This window comes from Muscardinus avellanarius, assembly GCF_963383645.1.
Source record: "Muscardinus avellanarius genome assembly, chromosome: 21".
Classification (NCBI taxonomy): Eukaryota; Metazoa; Chordata; class Mammalia; order Rodentia; family Gliridae; genus Muscardinus; species Muscardinus avellanarius.
This window is the reverse complement of record NC_137807.1, coordinates 21,521,387-21,541,007: the sequence shown is the minus strand read 5'-3', so window position 1 is coordinate 21,541,007 and position 19,621 is coordinate 21,521,387. Positions and strand designations below refer to the sequence as shown.

The following is a 19,621-nucleotide window of genomic DNA, read 5'->3' as shown; positions in this document are numbered from 1 at the left end:
TAGTCCCAGGACTTGGGAGGCTGAGACAGGAGGATCGCGGGTTCTGTGTCCAGCCTCAGCTACTTAGTGAGGCCCTTTGCAACTTAGTGAGACCCTGGTTCAAAATAAAGAATAAAAAAGGGGCTAGGGATGTAGCTCGGAGGTAGAATGCCCTGGGTTCAGTCCTTAGTATTGCCAAAAGAAGGAAGAGGAGGAGGAGGAAGAGAAGGAGGAGGAGGAGGAGAAGGAGGAGGAAGAGGAGGAGGAGGAAGAGAAGGAGGAAGAGGAGGAAGAAGAGGAGGAGGAGGAGGAGGAGTCGGTAGCAGAGGCCCTGGGTTTCTAGAGACTCAGCAATACTTGGGGCATGTTTTCCATGCCCTTGAATTATTATTTACTAACTTATCTTAATTCGTAAATTAGAATCGCGGCCACTTCCAGTTACCAAGCGTGCATCCTGCCTGTTCTCCCTCACCGAGTCCGCACAGTGGTCCTCCGGTCGTGCAGGGAGAAGCAAGCTCCTCAATGCTGACCAGGAGACCGAAGCCCAGAGAGGTCAGGAAACTGAATGAAGGCCACAGTCAGAAACAGCTGGGCGGGGTCCATCTTCCATCCATTCCAAGTCAGAAAATCCCCAATAAAACTAGCTAGAGCCATTAATAAATATGCAAACAGACTTTGAAATGGAAAGAAAGAGCGGGTGCGCTGGCGACGCCTGTGAGCCCCGAGCTTGGGAGGCTGAGACAGGAGGATCACAGGTTTGAGGACGGCCTCAGCCAGTAGTGAGACTCTCATCAACCTAGGGAGACCCTGTTTCAAAACAAAAAATAAAAACTGGCCTGGGGTAGGGGTAGCTGTTTCTAGGAGGTAGAATGCCCCTTGGTGCGATCCCCAGTACCACCACCAAAAGAAAAATAAAAGAAATGAAAAGAAAGGCTAAAAAGTGGATTTCCTGGTTCCAGGGTTCTAGGAGGCTCCAGCTTCAGGTACAGCTGCACCCAGGGGTCCAGTGACGCCTGGCGGGCGCTGGCGTCCATCTGTCTACACTGCCTCCCCAGTGTGTGTTGGCCCGCAGCACGCCGCCCGGCAGCTTTAAGGGCACGGTCTGGCGGCTTGGCATCGCAGGAGAGGGAGCGCTTCCCTTCCAGTGGTCCCTGCAGGTCTCTTTGTGTCAATCACAGTGGGTGGCTCCTCCGATTGGCCAGGCCTGGAGGGGCGGGGCCACCTGAGTCAAGGTGATTGGGCCGGGATGGAAAGGCAGCCAGGCCTCCACAGATGCCCCCCAGCGCAGGGTGGTGCCAGCCTGTGCGGAGGTGCCCACTCCTGCCCGCACAGCCGAGGGTCCACGTGCTGCCAGCGGCCCTACTGTGTGCCGGGGGCCCAGTCCCCTGAAATCGTGTAAACCCCGGGTGCCTGCTGTCGGAGAGAGCGTCCTTGGCCCTCGTTCCTGTGGTGCCAGCCACAGTTCAAGCACTCAGTAGCCACATTTGGCTGGTAATACCAGAAGGGATGGCACAGGTGTAGAATATGTCCAGAAAGTTCTATAATGTTCCAGATGTTCTACTGTGTGTGTGTGTGTGTGTGTGTGTGTTGCAGTACTGGGGATGGAACCCAGGGGCATCCTTCCTCCAAGATACACCCCCAGCTCTATTTTTTATTCTTTATTTTGAAACAGGGCCTCACCAAGTTGCAAAGGGCATCACTAAGTAGCTGAGGCTGTCCCCGAACCGCGACCCTCCTGTCTCGGCCTCCGGAATGCTGGGCTTACAAGCGTGCGCCCCCACGCCCGGCTCATTCCTATATTTAGTGCCAAACAAAAAGCTCACCGGCCGGAGCGGTACGTCCTGTTTACTGTCACATTTTAGAGTCAAGTAAACGGAAGCCCAGAGAGGTGCAGTCACTTGCCTAAGGAGGCACAGCTGGCGAGGAGCAGAGAGAGATTTGAAGCCGGCCTGTAGACACAGTGTTCGAAGGCTGGGAAGGGTGCTTAGCCGTTTCCTGGTTCGCTTGTGTGTGTTTTAAGCACCTGGGAACGTCATTCGTTTCCCCAGGGCGGGCAGGAAAGGCCCCCTCTGGAGTCTGCACGTCCTAAGGTGACCCCAGGCACACGCAGTGTGCCAGCATTCCCAGGCTGTGGCAGGGACGTGGGGCTCGCTGGCTGGTTTCTGGGGTGCGGAGGGGCCCGGGGTCTCCAGGGTGACTGCGTGGGGCTCCTGCCTGAGGGACCTGGTGCCCTAGGCCGCAGGCGAGCCTCAGGAAGGGGCAGGGAGGGGAGGAGCCTGCCTGTCCAGGGCCATCGGCACCCCTTCCGGCCAGCGCAGGGCCTGAGCAGTCTGTGCCTATTTATAGAGCAGTGAACCATTAACCCGGCTGCGGCGCTGAGTCAGGGCCGTGGCTTCTCCTTATACCTGCGCGTTCAGGGCAGGTGCAGGATGGGCGACCTCCGGAAGGACTTCGCCAACGCCTTGCAGATCCCGCGGCCACCGCGGTGCTCCCAGCCCCCAGCTCCAGCGCTTCTCATCCTGGCCGCAGCCCCTCCCTGCATGCTGCTTCACTCCCATGTCTGTGCCATGGGGCCAGAAGCCCGGCGGGGGACGTGGCAGAAGGCGGGCATGCATGCCTGGGGTCCACGCAGAGTCCTTTCACCAGCTGGGTGCAGGGAGATGGCCCAGGGAGGTCCCTGCCCTCCCGGAGCTGAGGAAACAGCAGCGGGGAGAGAGACGCTAGGGTGGGCTGTGGGGCAGTCCAGGTGAGCATCCAGGCGGAAGTGGCATCAGAGCTGATGTGTTAACAGTGCCAAGGGGCTGTGAGTAGCAGATCAGAGGCCCTGAGGCCAGAGGCAGCTACGGTGTCTGGGGACACAGGACGAGGACAGAGGTGGGGACAGGTCAGGGACCCTGAGTGTCCCCGGTATGTCCCCCTGAGGAGGTGACCGCGCCACCACCAGAGAGCCACCCAGCCGTGACCCCAAACCCAAAGCTCTGACCCCTGCCCCAGCCTTCCCGGGCGCAGAGGGAAGCGCGGTGCTTCTTCTGTTTAAACGGACGTTACTCCTGAGAGCAGGTTAGATTCACAGCATGCTTGAGCAGAAGGTGCAGCCATCTCCTGACATCCCGCCCTTCCCAGCCTCAGTTTCCCCCACGAGAGCATCTACCTTCCCCACAGCTAGTTGGAGCGTACAGTCGAAAGCCCCTTCAGAAGGGCTTCCTCACGGAGTCCCGGGCTGTGTCGGAGGGAGAGCTGCTCAGCTCAGCATGGGGCGCCCAGGGGCGGTAGAGGGAGCGGAGGTGCCGGTGGTGCGGGCCAGCTGAGCCTGAGCACCGGGCGGGATGTGGGGTGCGGCTCTGGGAAGGCGTGGTGGCTGGGACCCCGCACTCTGGGAGCAGGGCTGCCGGTCCCCTCCGAGGCCGCCTGGACTCCGGAGCAGGAGACCTGGCCCGCAGGCCTGATGGGCCTCATCCTGCCCGGCCCCAGCCTCTCGGGAACCTGGGGTGACAGCGCGGCACCTAGATCACGTGTCTTTGGGGTCTCTTGAATGAACAGATGAACAGACCTACTGTGTGCCGGGCTCAGCCCAGGACAGGTAGTCATGGGTTTGCATCCACACCCTGCCGCCCTACACTGTGTGCCTCATGAGAAGTCTTTAAACCAGACAGACTCAGTCTCATCTGTCAAAGGCGGCCGAACCCATCTCATCTAGCCCACGAGGGTGGTGGGAAGCCCTGTACTAGGGAAGCTGAGACAGGAGGATCGCAAGTTCGCAGCCAGCCTCAGCTACTGAGACACCCCCCCTCCAACTTAGTGAGACCTGTTTCAGCATAAAATAGGGCTGGGGTGGAGGTCAGAGGTAGAACGCCCCTGAGTTCAATCCCTAGTACCACACAAAAATAAATACGTGCTGGTTGTTGCTACTTAAAAAAAAGGTGTTAACAGCACTCTGCAGCAGCCAGTGTCGTGACTGCTTGGGGTGTATGGTGGCCCTCCATATCGTGGGGTGCGGCATCTGCACACAGCTGGGCACGTCTTCCAGGATATGCTCCCCCCCCCCCCGGTGCTGGGCATCGACCACAGGGCTATCCTAACCGGCACCACATCCCTGGCCCAAGTTATTTTTGTTTTATTTGGGAACAGTCCCACTGAGTCGCTGAGGCTGGCCTTGAACCTGCAATCCTCCTGTCTTAGACTCCCAAGTACTGGGATTACAGACAGGCTCCACCACGCCTGGCCTCCCCATAGAGTTTAAATCATCTCTGAATGACTTATAAGACCCGACACAACACAAATGCTATGGGAACAGCTGCTGTACTATATTGTAAAGGAATAACAATTTAGTACATTAGCAAAGAGAAGAAAAATGTCTGTAGATGGTTTTTCCAAATGGTTTTTCCAAATGGTTTCAATCTCTGGCTGCAGGGACGGACCCCTCGGGTATGCAGGGCCCGCTGCTCCTTTACACCTGCGAGGCAGAAACTAAACCAAGACACCAGACAAGACAGGGCCCGGGAGTCAGGAGGGCTTCCTAGAGCAGGGAAGGCTGAGGCCCAGAGCAAGGGCATATTGCCCGCGGTGGCGTGTGCAGGAGCCGGGTCTGGGTGCATTCGTAGGCAAGACCATGGCACCACTCATCAGCTTGCTTTGGGGGCTCAGGCCGGGGCCTGGGGAATTTTTCCAGAGCTGGAGACAAGAGTTAGGAGTGGGTGGTGACAGAGTGAAGGGGCTGTGGGTGCTTAGAGGGACGGCCCAGTGATGAGCTCAGGGCGCAGGAGGGGCAGGGTGTGTGGGGAGCAGGTGCCTGGGAAGCTGAGGAACCTCCTCTTCCTCCTCCAGCTCCCCAAATTCTGTGTCCCCGCCACCCTGCGGCCCTGCCGCAGCCCCTCCCAGGACAGATGGAAGAGCTGGGGCCGCGGCCATTTCCATCTGGTCCCCAGCTCCACGCGGCCCGGGGGCGGTTGTGGGGAGGCTCTGGCCCTGAGAAGGAGTTTCTCCGCGTCCGTCACCACCTCTAGGAAGCCCTCCCGACTCCCGGGCCCGTCTTGCCTGGGGTCTTGGTTCCTTGTTCTCATAAAACCAGAATCCGTGGCAGAGAACAAACCTCGTCTCTGTTTACTCCTGTGCAAGGCTGAGTTTCTCTTTCTATCTGGTAGACACACAGGACACACGGAGAAATACCCATGGTTCACATGAGAAGTGTCGGGAGGAAGTAGCCATGGGGGCGGGGGGCACACCTGCCCCCACCGCGGGGATGGAAGCTTCTAGAAATGCCTTGGCCGAAGCTTGAAGCCTGAGCTGCATTAGGGCGCTGGAGCTCGCAGGGAGGGGACCAGGGCAGAGTCAGGGCAGGAGCCCACGGAGGCGCCAGCCACCCAGGGAGCCCGGCTCCAAGGCCCCCGGCCCAGGCGGCTGGCGCTGCGCTGCGGGGCTCCTGCCCAGTCCTGAGAGCCTGGGGGGGCGCCCGCCCTCCCTGCTGCTGCTCACCCCTGCCCCAGGGTGGCCGAGACCAGAGGCCGCCCATGCCCCCACTTCTCCCACAGGCTGAGAGGTATTTTTAAGGCCACCCACAAGCCCTCCAGGAGCCCGGTTTAGCCATCCCCTCTTCTGAGTTTCTTATGGAGGTAAGAGTCACGGAGCACGGGCCTTCCGGTTCACAAATAGACACAGGCTCAGTCACTCCGCCACACTCATCCCCCTCCTCCCTCATCCCCCTCCTCCTCACTCATCCTCCTCCTTGTCCATCTCCCTCCTCGCCTATCCCTCTCCTCCTTCATCCCCCTCCTCCCTCCTCCTCCTCCTCACCCATCCCCCTCCTCCTCACTCATCCCCCTCCTCCTTCATCCCCCTCCTCCCTCATCCTCCTCCTCACCCATCCCCCTCCTCACCCATCCCCCTCCTCCTCACTCATCCCCCTCCTCCTTCATCCCCCTCCTCCCTCATCCCCCTCCTCACCCATCCCCCTCCTCACCCATCCCCCTCCTCACCCATCCCCCTCCTCACCCATCCCCCTCCTCCTTCATCCCCCTCCTCCTCCCTCATCCCCCTCCTCCTTCATCCCCCTCCTCCCTCATCCCCCTCCTCACCCATCCCCCTCCTCACCCATCCCCCTCCTCACCCATCCCCCTCCTCACCCATCCCCCTCCTCCTCACTCATCCCCCTCCTCCCTCATCCCCCTCCTCCTCACTCATCCCCTCCTCCCTCATCCCCCTCCTCACCCATCCCCCTCCTCCCTCATCCCCCTCCTCGCCCATCCCTCCTCCTCTGCTCTCACCAGCTCTGACCACCTGAGACCCAGGTGGGGCCTGGGGCGGGTCTCAGTCTCTTGAAGGCAGCCTGTAACTGTGTCTTAGGCCCACTCTGCCGGTGCTGTGCACTTCCCCTCCTCCCCCCCGGCCAGTTCATCTTGCCCTGTCCACCCGTGAACCAGAATGTCTTTTAAAGGGTTATAAACATAAAACAAAGGAGCTGTGCTACCTGGACTGTAGATGGCTGGGGAGTAGGTTTTCTAGCAAATAAAAGTAATCTGCCAGACTCGCAAGTAACTATTGGGGATGTAGCTGGGCGTGGTGGTATATGGAACCCAGGGGCATTCTACCTCCAACCTACACACCCAGCCCTAGTTTTTATTGTTTATTTTGAAACAGGGTCTGAGTCGCAAAGGGCCTCACTAAGTAGCTGAGGCTGTTGATGAATCGTGATCCTCCTGTCTCAGCCTTTCAGATGCCGGGATTACAAGCGTGCACCACCACGCCCCGCTGACACTCACTTTTTACTAAAAATATGATCCTCTTGTACGTACCTGGAATTTAGAATTAGCAGGCCATCTTGTGTTTTATCTGGTAGTCCTACTCCAAACCCTGAAACATTATAGAAAAGCTCTCCCCTGCCCCCCACCTTAGCCACACCAGGGTGACCAGCAGCGCAACACGTGCACGCCACCCACCACAGAGCTTCCTAGCTACTGGCGTCCGTGTTCCTAATAGATCAGAGTGGTTACTGTTGTGTACTGAGGGCCCACTGTGTGCCAGGGGCTCCGGGTCTTCATGGGAAAGAGCTATTAAACAGATGAACCCAGAGATGTGCAAAGGCCAGGCCACCGTAGGCCCTCAGGGCCAGAGAGAGTGAAGGGGTGGAGACGGCAGGCCTGAGGCCTCTATGGGGGCCCAAGGAGGAGGAGGTGACTGGGACGCTGAGGAAAGGGGTGGGGGACGCGTCCCCAGTCACAACGAGGAAACTGAGGCCTTAGGTCACCCACGCATGGCGGAGCTGGAGTCTGACCTGCCCGGCAGCTCCTGGGGTGGGATGCACACTCGTGTCCCTAGACTGCCACCCTCGAATGGGCGCCGGCTGTGTGCGGGGCCGGCCAGAGGGCCTCTGCTGGTATGTTTTGCGTGCAGGAGCCAGGGCCCACCTGGAGCCTAGAGGGTCTGACACAGCCCCACCGGGGGCAGAAGGCCAGCAAGTTGGCTGGAACCTGGCAGGGCTGAGGGCAGGCCAGGGGTGCCGCCCCGTGAGAGGTGGAAGAGATGGGCCAGCCGTGGGGGGAGCCCCGCTTTTGGCTTCTCAGGCTGGCCTGGCTTCCTGCCTGCCCAGACTCCCGGCATCAAGTCTCCTTTTATGCTGTTTAAATATTTACAGGTGGGCCAACGAGGCCGGCAGCGGAGCCTGCCGTGAGGCATGACCAGTGCTGGGGCCTCCGAGGCCGGGATCGGAGCATGCCGAGGGGTTAGGCCGGTGCTGGGGCCAGCGAGGCCGGCATCGGAACCTGCCGTGAGGCAAGGCCAGTACTGGGGCCTCCGAGGCCAGGATAAGAGCCTGCCGAGGGGTTAGGCCGGTGCTGGGGCCAGCGAGGCCGGCATCGGAGCCTGCCTTGAGGCAAGGCCGGTACTGGGGCCTCGAGGCCAGGATAAGAGCCTGCCGAGGGGTTAGGCCGGTGCTGGGGCCAGCAAGGCCGGCATTGGAGCCTACCGTGAGGCAAGGCCGGTACTGGGGCCTCCGAGGCCAGGATAAGAGCTTGCCGAGAGGTTAGGCCGGTGCTGGGGCCAACGAGGCCGGCAGCGGAGCCTGCCGTGAGGCATGACCAGTGCTGGGGCCTCCGAGGCCGGGATCGGAGCATGCCGAGGGGTTAGGCCGGTGCTGGGGCCAGCGAGGCCGGCATCGGAACCTGCCGTGAGGCAAGGCTGGTACTGGGGCCTCCGAGGCCAGGATAAGAGCCTGCCGAGGGGTTAGGCCGGTGCTGGGGCCAGCGAGGTCGGCATCGGAGCCTGCCGTGAGGCAAGGCCGGTACTGGGGCCTCTGAGGCCAGGATAAGAGCCTGTCAAGGGGTTAGGCCGGTGCTGGGGCCAGTGAGGCCGGCATCGGAGCCTGCCGTGAGGCATTACCAGTGTTGGGGCCTCCGAGGCCAGGATTGGAATCCTGCCAAGGGGTTAGACCGGTGCAGGGGCCAATGGCCAGCATCGGAGCCTGGCGTGAGGCAAGTTCACTCCTGCGGCCTCCAAGGTCGGGACCAAAGCCAGCTTAGGGGTTTGACCGGTTCAGGGGCCAGCGAGACCAGAACTGGGTCCTCCCATGAGGCAAGGCCGCTGCGTGAGCCAGCGAGGTCTGGATCAGTCCACTGAGTAGCCAGGCCACTACTGGGACCATCAAGAGTGGGATTGGTACTTGCAATGCAGCATGCACAGAGAAATATCGCAGAAAATATAAATCAGACGCTTCTCTTAATCAGCAATAACTAGGAGGAAAAGGGCAACAGGAAGAGGTTGAGCTATAGAAAGGGCCCTATAGTGAAGCAACTAATGTGACCAATCAGAGGGTATGTAATACTGGAGGACGGAGCCTCTTTAAAATGCAGGAGGTACATAAACAAATGTATCAAAGTAAATCACCAAAGAAGTGTGGGATGGAGGGAGGGGGAGGGAATGGGACGGGGGCTGGAGGAGGGCTAATTGGATGATGTGTGCTTGTATATCCTCTCAAGTCTTGTACTCCAATGTGATTGATATATGACTACAATGCACCAATTTAAAAAATAAATTAATTAAAAAAATAAATAAATAAATAAATAAATAAATAAATAAATAAATATTTGCAGGTGGAGACCGGAGGGCAGGACTGGTCTCAGGATGGAGGCGGGCGGGCAGGTGCGGCAGGCCTGCGTGGAGTGGCAGGGCTGAGCCTGGCACTCGGGACTAGATGGATGGGGTAGTGCAGAAGGGCCTTCACTAATGCCCGGCCGCTGCTGTGGGCCAGCCGGGGAACTCCGGAGGAGTAAGGTAGCCCAGCTGCTCCTGCAGGCCCCATGGGCTGTGGCTGGCACAGGCAGCCCCAGGGTCAAACACAGCAGCGAGTGTCACCACCATAAAGCACCTACTGCGCTCAGGCCTCACGGCTGTGTTCCATAGGGCATCTAATGCAGACCCACTTCTGAGGCCGGCAGCAGCATCACCAGCCCGACTGTACTGGCGCAGGACCGGAGCAGCCGCACTGCGGGTGGCTGCGGGTCTGCCTGGCTCGGGACCCCCACGGGGCTCCCTGAGCTGGCTGCAGGGCTCAGATCCCCAGGTCACAATGAGCCAAGATGCCAGGCCACCTCCGCGGCCCCTCTAACCACCACCCTGCAAAGCCAGGGAGCCCGCTGCACCCAGAGGGGTGACCCTTGTTGGGCTGACCAGCAGGGCTCCCTCCCGGGTGCGTCCCTTCCCGGTGGGCCCCTCCCCCTCAGTGACAGCAGCCTCTCTCTCCTGCTGGGAGACAGCGTCCTCGGTTGCAAGATCTTCTGTGACCTTCCTGGGTCAGCACGGTGCTGACCACCAGCCTTTGTAATTTCTGCTCCTGGCCTCTGGCTTCAGCTTTTATAACTTCTGGGGAGAGAGAGCAGCTAGCCGGGAGCCAGCGGAGGGGGCATGGGGTCCTCCCTCGCACCCACCCACCCTTGGAGCTGCACCCTGCCTCCGCCCTCACCCTCCCCAGCGCCATCCCCGCAGGATTGGCTTGCAGCCAGAAGGTCCTGGGCGCAGAGCCGCAGCCAGCCGAGCTGTCTAGGGAGAGGGGCTCGGCCTGATTCTCAAGATCGCAGCGATAAACAGACAGCTTCCCCACGCTGTAGGCCTTGGGCTTGAGCCGGTGTGTGTATACAGTCGGCGCTAGGCAACAGATGGTTCCCAAACTGAGCACCAGAAGGCAGATTTAATAAAAGAGGCCGACTGGGGTGGGGGAGGACCCTGGAGTCCTTTAGGCACCCCCCACCCCCCGTGGTGATTAAGTGAGGATCAGGGGCCATCACCACCCTTACTCCCTTACTCGGGAAGGGGTGGGAGGGAGGTACCAGAAGGAGACTGGCCGAATGGGGGAGGGGCAGGAGCTGTTGTGACTAATGTTGCTGTGAACAAGTGTACAAATATCACTCGGAAATCCTGCTCTCGGTTCTCTTTGGTATATCCTCAGGGGTGGAATCGCCGGGTCAGATAGTAATTCTGTGTTTAATTTTTCTGAGAAACCATTCCACGTAGCATTTGTACCATCTCCTGCTCCCTCCGCGGCACACCAGGGTTCCAGTTTGGCGACGTCCTCGCCCACGCCCGGTGAATTCTGTTTTTCTCTAGTAGCCACCCTAGTAAGGCCGACGCGCATCTCAGCGTGGTTTTGGTTTGTGTTTCCCCCGGGACGAGCTGAGCACCTCTTCCCGTGCTGCCGGCCATCTGTACATCTCATTCTGAGACTCGTCTGCTTAAGTCCTTTGATCAGGTTTGATCAGGTTGCTCTGTTCACGTTGTAAAAGTTCTTCATAGAATCTAGATATTAATTTTTTTATCAGATATACGATTTGTAACTGTTTTCTCCCATTCCATGGATGGTCTTTTCATTCTGTTGGCTGTCTAGAATTTTGATGTAGCCCCAATTTTATCTTTTTTTATGTTTGGTGCCGGTCCCTTTGGTGCCAGAGCCAAGATTTTTTTTATTATTTGTATTTGGAAACGGTCTTGCTAAGTTGCTAAGCGCCTCCTCAAGTTGCCGAGGCTGTCCTCGAACCTGTAAGCCTCCCCTCTCACCCTCCCAAATACTGGGATTACAGTGTGTGCCGCCATGCCCAGCTTTCAAGAAGTTATTGACAAATCCAATATCCAGAAGTCATTTTTCCCTCCTTGTGTTTCCCTCCAGGATTTTTAATAGTTTTATCTCATATGGGTAGGGGTTTATTCATTTTGAGACAAGTTTGTACATAGCACAAAATAAGATTCCAACTTCAGTCTTTTACAGGTAGATAGTAATTTTCCCAACATTATTTATTAGAAAAGACTCTCCTCCTTGAATAGTCTTGATGTGAGGCTTTATTTCTGAGTTGTATTTTTTTTTTTTACCATTTGTCTATGTCTGTCTTTATGCCAGTATCAAATTATCTTGATTACTGTATTTTTGTAATTTTCAAGATCGTCTTGGCTGCTTGGGGGTCCCTTGAAATTCCATATAAATTTTTAGTATAGGTTCTTCTATTTCTGCAAAACAAGCAAAACAAAAAATGCCACTGGGATTTTAAACAGGAATTTCATTGACTCTGAAGCATACTTTGGCAGTATTAACTTTTGAACAATCCAGAGTCTTCAAATCCATGAACATGGGATGTCTTTTTATTTCTTGTGTCGTCTTTAATTTCTTTCAGCAATATTTTGTAGCTTCCAGTTTATAAGTCTTTAACCTCCTTGATTTCAAAGGTTTATTCCTAAGTGTGTGTGTGTGTGTGTGCGTGTGTGCGTGTGTGTGCGCACGTGCGTGCGTGCGTGTGTGTGTGTGTGTGTGTGTGTGTGGTGATGGGGATTGAACCCAGGGGCATTCTACTTCTGAGCTACACCCCCAGCATAATTTTGTATTCTTTATTTGGAAACAGGGTCTCACTAAGTTGTGGAGGGCCTAAGTAGCTAAGGCTGTCCTCGAACCCAAATTCTCCTGTCTCAGCCTCCCAAGTACCAGGATTACCAACATGCCCCACCATGCCTGACTTATTCCTAAGTAATTTATTCCTTTTAGTGCTTATAAGATGAACTTTTAAAATCCCTTTCAGAACATTCCTTATTAGTCTGTAGAGCTCAATTTATGTTTGTATGTTGATTTTATATTCAGCAACTCTTATAAAATTGTTTATTTTGCCAGATTTTTTGTTGTGGAATATTGTTTTCTACAAAGAATATCATATCACATTCAAATAGACCATTTTATTTCTTTCTTTCCAACTTCTGTCCATCCATCTTCCTCCCCCCTTCCTAGTTGTTCTGTGTAGGACTTACAGCATTATGCTAAATAGCAGAGGTAATAACTGGCATTCTTGCCTTATTCCTGACCTTGGAGGGAGAGGCTTTCCTTCTTTTACCACTGAGCCTTGTGGTAGCTGTGGCTTTTCATCCGTGGTCTTTATTAAGCTGAGTTTCCTGCGTTCCTAGTTATTCAAGGCGATGGTGAGGTGGATCACAGGGGCAGGGATGGAGGAGTTGGAGATCCTTGGATTTTGCAGGTCCAGCCAACAGACCATGCTGGCTCTAGCGGTCAGCGCCGGTACTTAGGGAGACAAAGGCCTCCGGCCCTACGGCTAGCAAGTGGCCACCCCAGACTTTGAACCCAGGTCTGCACATCCCCAGATTCTCAGTCCTCAATCAACCAGCCGCTTCTCTAACTGTGCTCCTGACGCCGCTCATGAGCCCTCTGCCCCCAGTGCCTCCCTGGCGGGCCTCAGCCCCCTCTGTGGAACTGAGCTCGCCCCCCCCCCCCCCGGCCCTGTATGCAGGCAGTCTTCTGGCAGGTTCTCAGAACATCACTGTGCCCCGCTGCAGGGAAACAAAGAATCAGGTGGGCACCTGGAGAGAGGGAAAGGCAGGCAGTTGCTCAGAGGTCAGGCAGCCATAATGACATATCACAAAAGGGCCTCTGGCGTCAGGCAGACCTGAGGCAGGGCCTCACTACACCACTGACGAGCTGGGTGACCGAGCTGGGTGACCTCTCCTCTTTCGGCCTCTGTTTCCCCCTCCAACAAATAGCAGTAATGGTGCTATTGATACAGTTTCCCATTGCTATGGCAGTTAAGTGGATTTTTTTTTCCAGTACTGGGGATGGAGCCCAGGGGCATTCTACCTCCGAGCTAAACCCCCAGCCCTATTTTTTATTCTTTATTTTGAAGCAGGTCTTGCTGAGTTGCACAGGGCCTCGCTAAGTAGCTGAAGCCATCCTCTAACGGCGATCCTCCCGTCTCAGTCTCCCAAATGCTGGGGTTATAAGCGTGCGCCACAACGCCTGGCCTAGAAAGTTCTTTTTAACTAAAGTATTTTACCAAAAGATGAAGCGCATGGTGGCTCTTCAAGCTATTTGTTCACCGTCTCTTGCCTATTTATTGTGTGCTGGAACTCAGGGTAGATGTTGTCATAGGGTTCAGAGCCTGCAGGGAAGAGAGGTACCGGCCCGATGGCTCTGAGTCTGACGGGAGTGATGGTGCAGCCATGGGCATGCTCCTGAGGGATGTCATGACCTGAACAGCTGACATTCCAGCCAGGGCCAACCCTGGATAACGACGCCCAGGCAGAGGCGTCCACCTGCGTGCGGCCCGCAGCTGCTCCGGGCTCTCTGTGCACCAGGTTTTGTGCTCCGTTGCCAGCCTCCTCCCATTCCCTCGTTACCAAGCAATGCAGGTTGAGTGCGGTGATGTGGCTTTCCCGAGGCAACACAGCTCGCAGCCGCTAGGGTGGGGAAACTGCTCTAAGTTTGAATTCCAGCTCAGCCGCTTCCTCGCTGTGTGGCTCTGGGTGGACCCCTCCCCTCCCTGAGCCTCAGCGTCCACATCTGTAAAGTGGGGCCAATTCGGGGAGCCTTTGCTAGGTGGTTTCCAGACTTTGAAATGTTGCGAGCAGAGCTTGGCTCCAGCTCGCGGAGCCAGGAGGTCGGGAGCTGTTCACAGGGCTGGTGCTGATGGCGGAGTGGGGCGTGGGTACACTGTGTCCCTCCGGAGAACGTGGCCAGGGATGCCCTAAGTTCTGGACTCATTCCCAGAAGGAAGGGGGAGAGATGTGGGGCAGAGAGAGCCTGGACCACGCTCAGACAGGTGGTGCACGGATGGGCCGCAGGGAGGGACACACTGTGTGGGCGATTCGGGACTCTGGTCCCTCCGCCCGACCTGAGCCCGAGAGGAGGAGCGGGGACGAGGCCTTGCGACTGTCTCCATCCAGGTGAAGCAGATCATGGAAGAGGCCGTCACGCGCAAGTTCGTGCACGAAGACAGCAGCCATATTATCTCCTTCTGTGGTGAGTCGGCCGGCCACGTGGCCCGGAGGCTTGGCGTCCCCGCTGGGGGCTCCCTTGGGGAGGCACGTCTGGGGGATCCCGAGTCCTCACACCCTGTCTGGCTCTGTGACTCCCAGGTTAATGTTGGGTCCCAGTGGGACTCTGTGGGCGGATCGGGCAGGACAGAATAGCGAGGGGAACTGAGGCTGGCCAAGAACCTGCGATCCTCCTGTCTCAGCCTCCTAAGTACTGGGATTACAAGTCTCTGCCACCGCTCAGCTTATTTTTTTTTATTTTGAAACAGGGTCTAAGTTGCTGAGGGTTTCACTAAGTTACTGAGGCTAACCTTCAACTTGCGATCCTCCTGTCTCAGCCTCCCAGATGCTAGGATTACAGACGTGCATCACCATGCTTGGCATCTCCTGAGTATTTTTTTTTTTTGCAAATAAAGTAACACACATGTTCTTGTCAAGATTTTCTAACACACTTACCCATTAAAATCTTAGATGAATAGAAAATGATTTAGAAAAGAATTATAATAATAGCCGGGCGTGGTGGCGCACGCTTGTAATCCCCGCGCTTGGGAGGCGGAGACAGGAAGATCGCGCAGGTTCGAAGCCAGCCGCGCTGGCTTAAGAGACCCTGTTTCCACATAAAAAAGTATAAAAATAGGTCTGGGAGTATAGCCCGGAGGTAGAAGGGTTTCCAGGAACCCCAGTTTCCCCCCCCCCAAAAAAAGAAGAATTATAATAATTCTCCAATTCTGATCAAAGTCTTTTCTTATTAGGAGAAATGGATGGCAGTAAACGAAACAGTCCCTTCAGTTTGTCATTTCTTAGGAGGAACTGTTGGAAAGAACTGAACATGAGCCCAAAGCCCGCAGAAGCCATAAACCAACTTCTCCTCACACAAGCCAGAAACGAACCTGGCACATGCATTAAAATTAAGAGCTTTACAAACATCTCACCCAGTATATTTATTTTTATTTATTTATTTATTTTTGCCGATCTGGGGATGGAGCCCGGGGGCATTCGACCTCCGAGCTACACCCCCGCCCTATTTTTATTCTTTATTTTGGAAACAGGGTCTCACTAAGCTGTGGAGGGCCTCACTAAGTAGCCAAGGCTGGCTGTGAACCGTGGTCCTTCTGTGTCAGACTCCCGAATGCTGGGATGACAACATGGGCCGCCACACCTGGCTCACCCAGAATACTTTATTTTTTATTTATTTATTTATTTATTTTTTGGTGGTACTGGGGTTCCTGGAAGCCCTTCTACCTCCGGGCTACACTCCCAGACCTATTTTATATTTTTGAAACAGGGTCTCTTATGCCAGCGCGGCTGGCTTCGAACCTGCGCGATCCTCCTGTCTCCGCCTCCCAAGCGCGGGGATTACAAGCGTGTGCCGCCACACCCGGCTCACCCAGAATACTTTAAATGCGCGGGGAGAGTTGGTGATATTCGGAACCTCGTTCAAAACCAAGTCAGAGACCAGCAGTTAGCCTCAAGTTTCTCAGTATTTTATCTCCTTCCACATAACCCAGGCAAGCGCTTAGCCCGCATTGGCCCGCTATAGCTAGGGGCCTCACTTTATGGATTTTGCCACAAGAAATAGGTAAAGAAGACTGTGACAGTTTCCTGACATACATCAGGTAACCAATAAGGAGCAGCTCTTCACATAGCGCGGTGGCCGGCGTGGGACGGGGCTCCTCTGAATGGCCTGCGCGGAGCCAGCGTCTCCAAGCCTTCACATAAGCCCAGAGACGGCAAGTGAGCCGTTCAGGTCGCACACGAGTTAGTGGTGGGGCCCAGGCCACGACACGGGGGTCCGGGCGTCATCCAGAAATGGGTAGCATCCTCCAAGCCTTCACAGGAGCCCTGGCCCGCACACGTAGGGCTGGGGCCTGGGTTTCAGTCCCGGCTCCATCGCTGACTTGCTGGGCGGCCTTAAGAATCCGGTTATCCTCTCAGGGCTGCAGTGCTCACATCTTGACAAGGAAGCGATCCTTCTTTCCTGGCCTTGGCAGAGACTCACGGAGGCCCCGTCACCGCAGTGGTGACGAGGACCGTGCGACTCTGCAGCCCACGGGAAGCCCAGCAGGCGGCCAGTGGTCAGGCCTCCGGCTCTGACAGTGGGTGTTCCTGATGCGCTCGCTGCGTGCCCAGCTCTGCTGAGCGCCCGTTCCCGTGCGTCTTCGCCTCTCCTCATGAGCCCACTCTGCGCCCACTTTACAGATAAGGAGTCCGAGCCACAGAGAGGGAGGTCGCGCCCCATGACCACACAGCTCATTAGTGCTGGCAGAGGATGGGAGCCCAGCTGGTCCACCCTCGGACCAGGACCCTGGGCAACCTGAGCCCTCCTGCACTCTGTACAGGGCATGTCAGGCAGAGGGTACCACCATGTCACCCCGATGCTGCTGCGGGCCTCAACTTAATGGTCCTGGGCCTCCCGACGGCCGTAACACCTCTGTCTGGCAGCAGCTCTGAGTCGGGCTGGGTGCGGCGAGCCTGGGCAGCCCGAGACCCACTGACCTCTGTGCCCCCACAGCGGCGGTGGAGGCCTGTGTCCTGCACGGGCTGCGGCGGAGGGCAGCGGGCTTCCTGCGTAGCAACAAGATTGCCGCCCTCTTCATGAAGGTGGGCAAGAGCTTCCCGCCCGCCGAGGAGCTGAGCCGCAAGGTCCAGGACCTGGAGCAGCTGGTGGAGAACGCGTGAGTGTCCGGGGCGGGGATCGGGCGTACGTCCCCCGCCCTGCGAGAGGGCCATGCCTCCGCACACCCTCCTCCTCGGGCCTGCCAGGCTGTCCAGCACCGGGCCTTTGCACAGGCTCTGCCTCCCCCAGGCTCACCCGCTTGCTCTTCCTCACGACCATCCTTCCCAATGGCCTCAGCACCCGGGATGGCGTCTCACACCGGGTGCACGCCCACGAGACAACTGCCGAGGGAATAAGCGCTGCCTGGGGGCCACACCCCGCTCTAAACACAGGATGGCCTGGGTTCTCATAGGACCAACGTGGTCCTGTCCACGTAGACCAGATGCGGGGCCTGCAGTTGAAACTCAGCCCCAGGAGGGGCAATGGCCTTGCTTCCTCGTCCTGGTGGCTGGCTGCATGTGCAGAGAGAGGTGCGTGCACTGGGTGTGGCCCTGGGTGCCTGTGGCCATAACCGCCCCCTGGACTGCCAAGTGCGCAGCCAAATCCCCAGCTTCGAGCTGGTCAGGGCTTGCAGGTCGGTTCTAGGTCCAGTTCGTGCTCGTGGCTCCCAGAAGACTTTGCTGCAAGTGATTCTCAGGCTGCAACTGGGCATCATGGGAAAAAGTGTGTGGATTGATGGACCATGGTCTGCTAGGAGCAAGGGAAAGGAAGAGACACATTGTTTGCTATAACAAAGTACCTGAGCTAAGCAGCTTATAGAGAGAAGAGGTCAATCGTGAGTCACAGCTTTGGAGGTTTCGATCCATGAGCAGTCACCCCCCGTGGCGAGACGACGCACTGTGCCCGGGAAACATGGCGAAGTAGACTGGCCACCTCTCGGCCAGGCTGTGAAATTAGAGGAGGGATAGCACCTCATCACCCCCTTCACGGGCGTGCCTGGGTGACCTAAAACCTCCCACTGGGCTGTCCCTCTTACAGGTCGCAGCACCCCGCAGTAGCACCGAGCTGAGGACCTGGCCTCTTACACATGGGCCTTTGGGGGACTTTCCGGACCCCGCTGTAGCAGCCGTTAAGTTTGCCATTTCTGCTAAGGCTGCTGCTCCACCGGCTGAGAAACAGCACCCCTTTTGCCTTGCCCTTCAGGCCCTGTGTGTCCAGGGCCGCTGGCCAGACTGTGTTTTACTCACTTTCAGTGACTTCTCAGCAACCTGATCTTTGGGTGTCTTCCAATTCATCTGCTAAACTCTCAAGTGTGTGCAGATAACATTATTATTTTTTATATATGTACTGGAGATGGAGCCCAGGGATGTCTGCCTCCACGCTATCAAGCTATACCTTCAACCATTTTATTTTTTGGGTACTGGGGATTGAACCCATAGGTGCTCTGCCCCCAAGCCGCACCCCCAGCCATTTTTATTTTATAGTTTGAAACAGGGTCTTCTGAGTTGCTGAGGGCCTCCCTAAGTTGCTGAGGCTGGCCTCCAACCTGTGATCTCCTGTCTCAGCCTCCCAAGTACCAGGATTACAGTCACATGCCATGACGCCCGGCTCCCAGCCCTTTAGTATTATTTTTTATTTTGTTTCATTTTGTTTTGAAACAGGGTCTTGCTGGGTTGCCGAGAGGCTCTCTAGGTTGCTAAGGCTGTCCCTGGACCTGTGTTACTCTTGGCTCAGCCTCCTAAATGCTGAGATTACAGGCTGTGCCAACACACCCATCTCCTCAGGTCAATTCTTAAAAGGCTGGCTTTCCGGGGATCTGGTCCAGTGTGGAGCAACTTCCTAGTGAGGGGGTTAGACGCCCATGCTGGCTAGTCAGGGAGAACCCTTCGTTCAGTCATTCATGAACCTGCTCACTGGTGTCTCCTCTATCCAGGACTGGGGCTGGCTCCTGGAGATACACACATGAAGGGGGTCCCACACTGGCCACACGGTAGACACTCAGTAAATTTTTTTTTAATTTTTTTCCAGTACTGGGGATGGAACCCAGGGGCATTCAACCTTCGAGCTATACGCCCAGCCCTACTTCGGTTTTGTTTTTTTGTTGTTGTTTTTTTTTTTTGTTTTTTTTTTTTGGTGGTACTGGAGATGGAACTCAGGGCCTTCAACCTCGAAGGCTACACTTCCAGACCTATTTTATATTTTATTTGGAAACAGGGTCTCTTAAGCCAGCTAAGCCTGTCTTCGAACCTGCGCGATCCTCCTGTCTCCACCTCCCAAGCGCGGGGATTACAAGCGTGCATCCCCACGCCCGGCTAGCCCTACTTCTTTTTATTCTTTATTTTATAACGGGGTCTCGCTGAGTTGCGGAGGGCCTCACTGAGCAGCTGAGGCTGTCCGCGAACCTCGATCCTCCTGTCTCAGCCTCCCGAATGCTGGGATTACCAGCAAGTAAATGTGTTTTTAATTGAATGGCTCAGTGCGTACCCTCCATATCACAGAGGGGCAGGAAGACTGAACAAGGAGGTAGCCGAGGTAGCGCAGAGCAGCTTTGGCCGGCCTGGGAGGGCCTCCTGCAGGAGGAGACGGCCTTGCTGAGACCACAGGCGTGAGAATGGGCAGCCCGGGAATGGGGCGAGGAGGGGAAGCAGGGGCCCGGCAGCCTGGGGACTCACAGCTCTGCCCAGCTGGATGGGCGTGCAGGGAGGTGGGGGTAGCGGGGTTCCTGGAGGCACGAGTAGGGGCAGGGTCACGGAGCGCCCTGGGTCTGCTTCCCAGCAGCAGAGGGAGCCCTGGAGGGATCTATAG

General features: G+C 56.4%; 1 protein-coding gene across 1 annotated transcript in view; it reads left to right on the top strand.

Annotated features, from left to right (window-relative positions):
• SGSM1 (small G protein signaling modulator 1) overlaps positions 1-19,621 on the top strand; it is a gene marked incomplete at both ends in the record, with an annotated part of 80,105 nt that overhangs the window by 8,601 nt on the left and 51,883 nt on the right. Inside the window, 2 exons of the mRNA XM_080717806.1 lie at positions 14,170-14,245; positions 16,772-16,934. Coding sequence (XP_080573932.1) covers positions 14,170-14,245; positions 16,772-16,934 — 239 coding nt within the window. The remainder of the gene's footprint in view (positions 1-14,169; positions 14,246-16,771; positions 16,935-19,621) is intronic.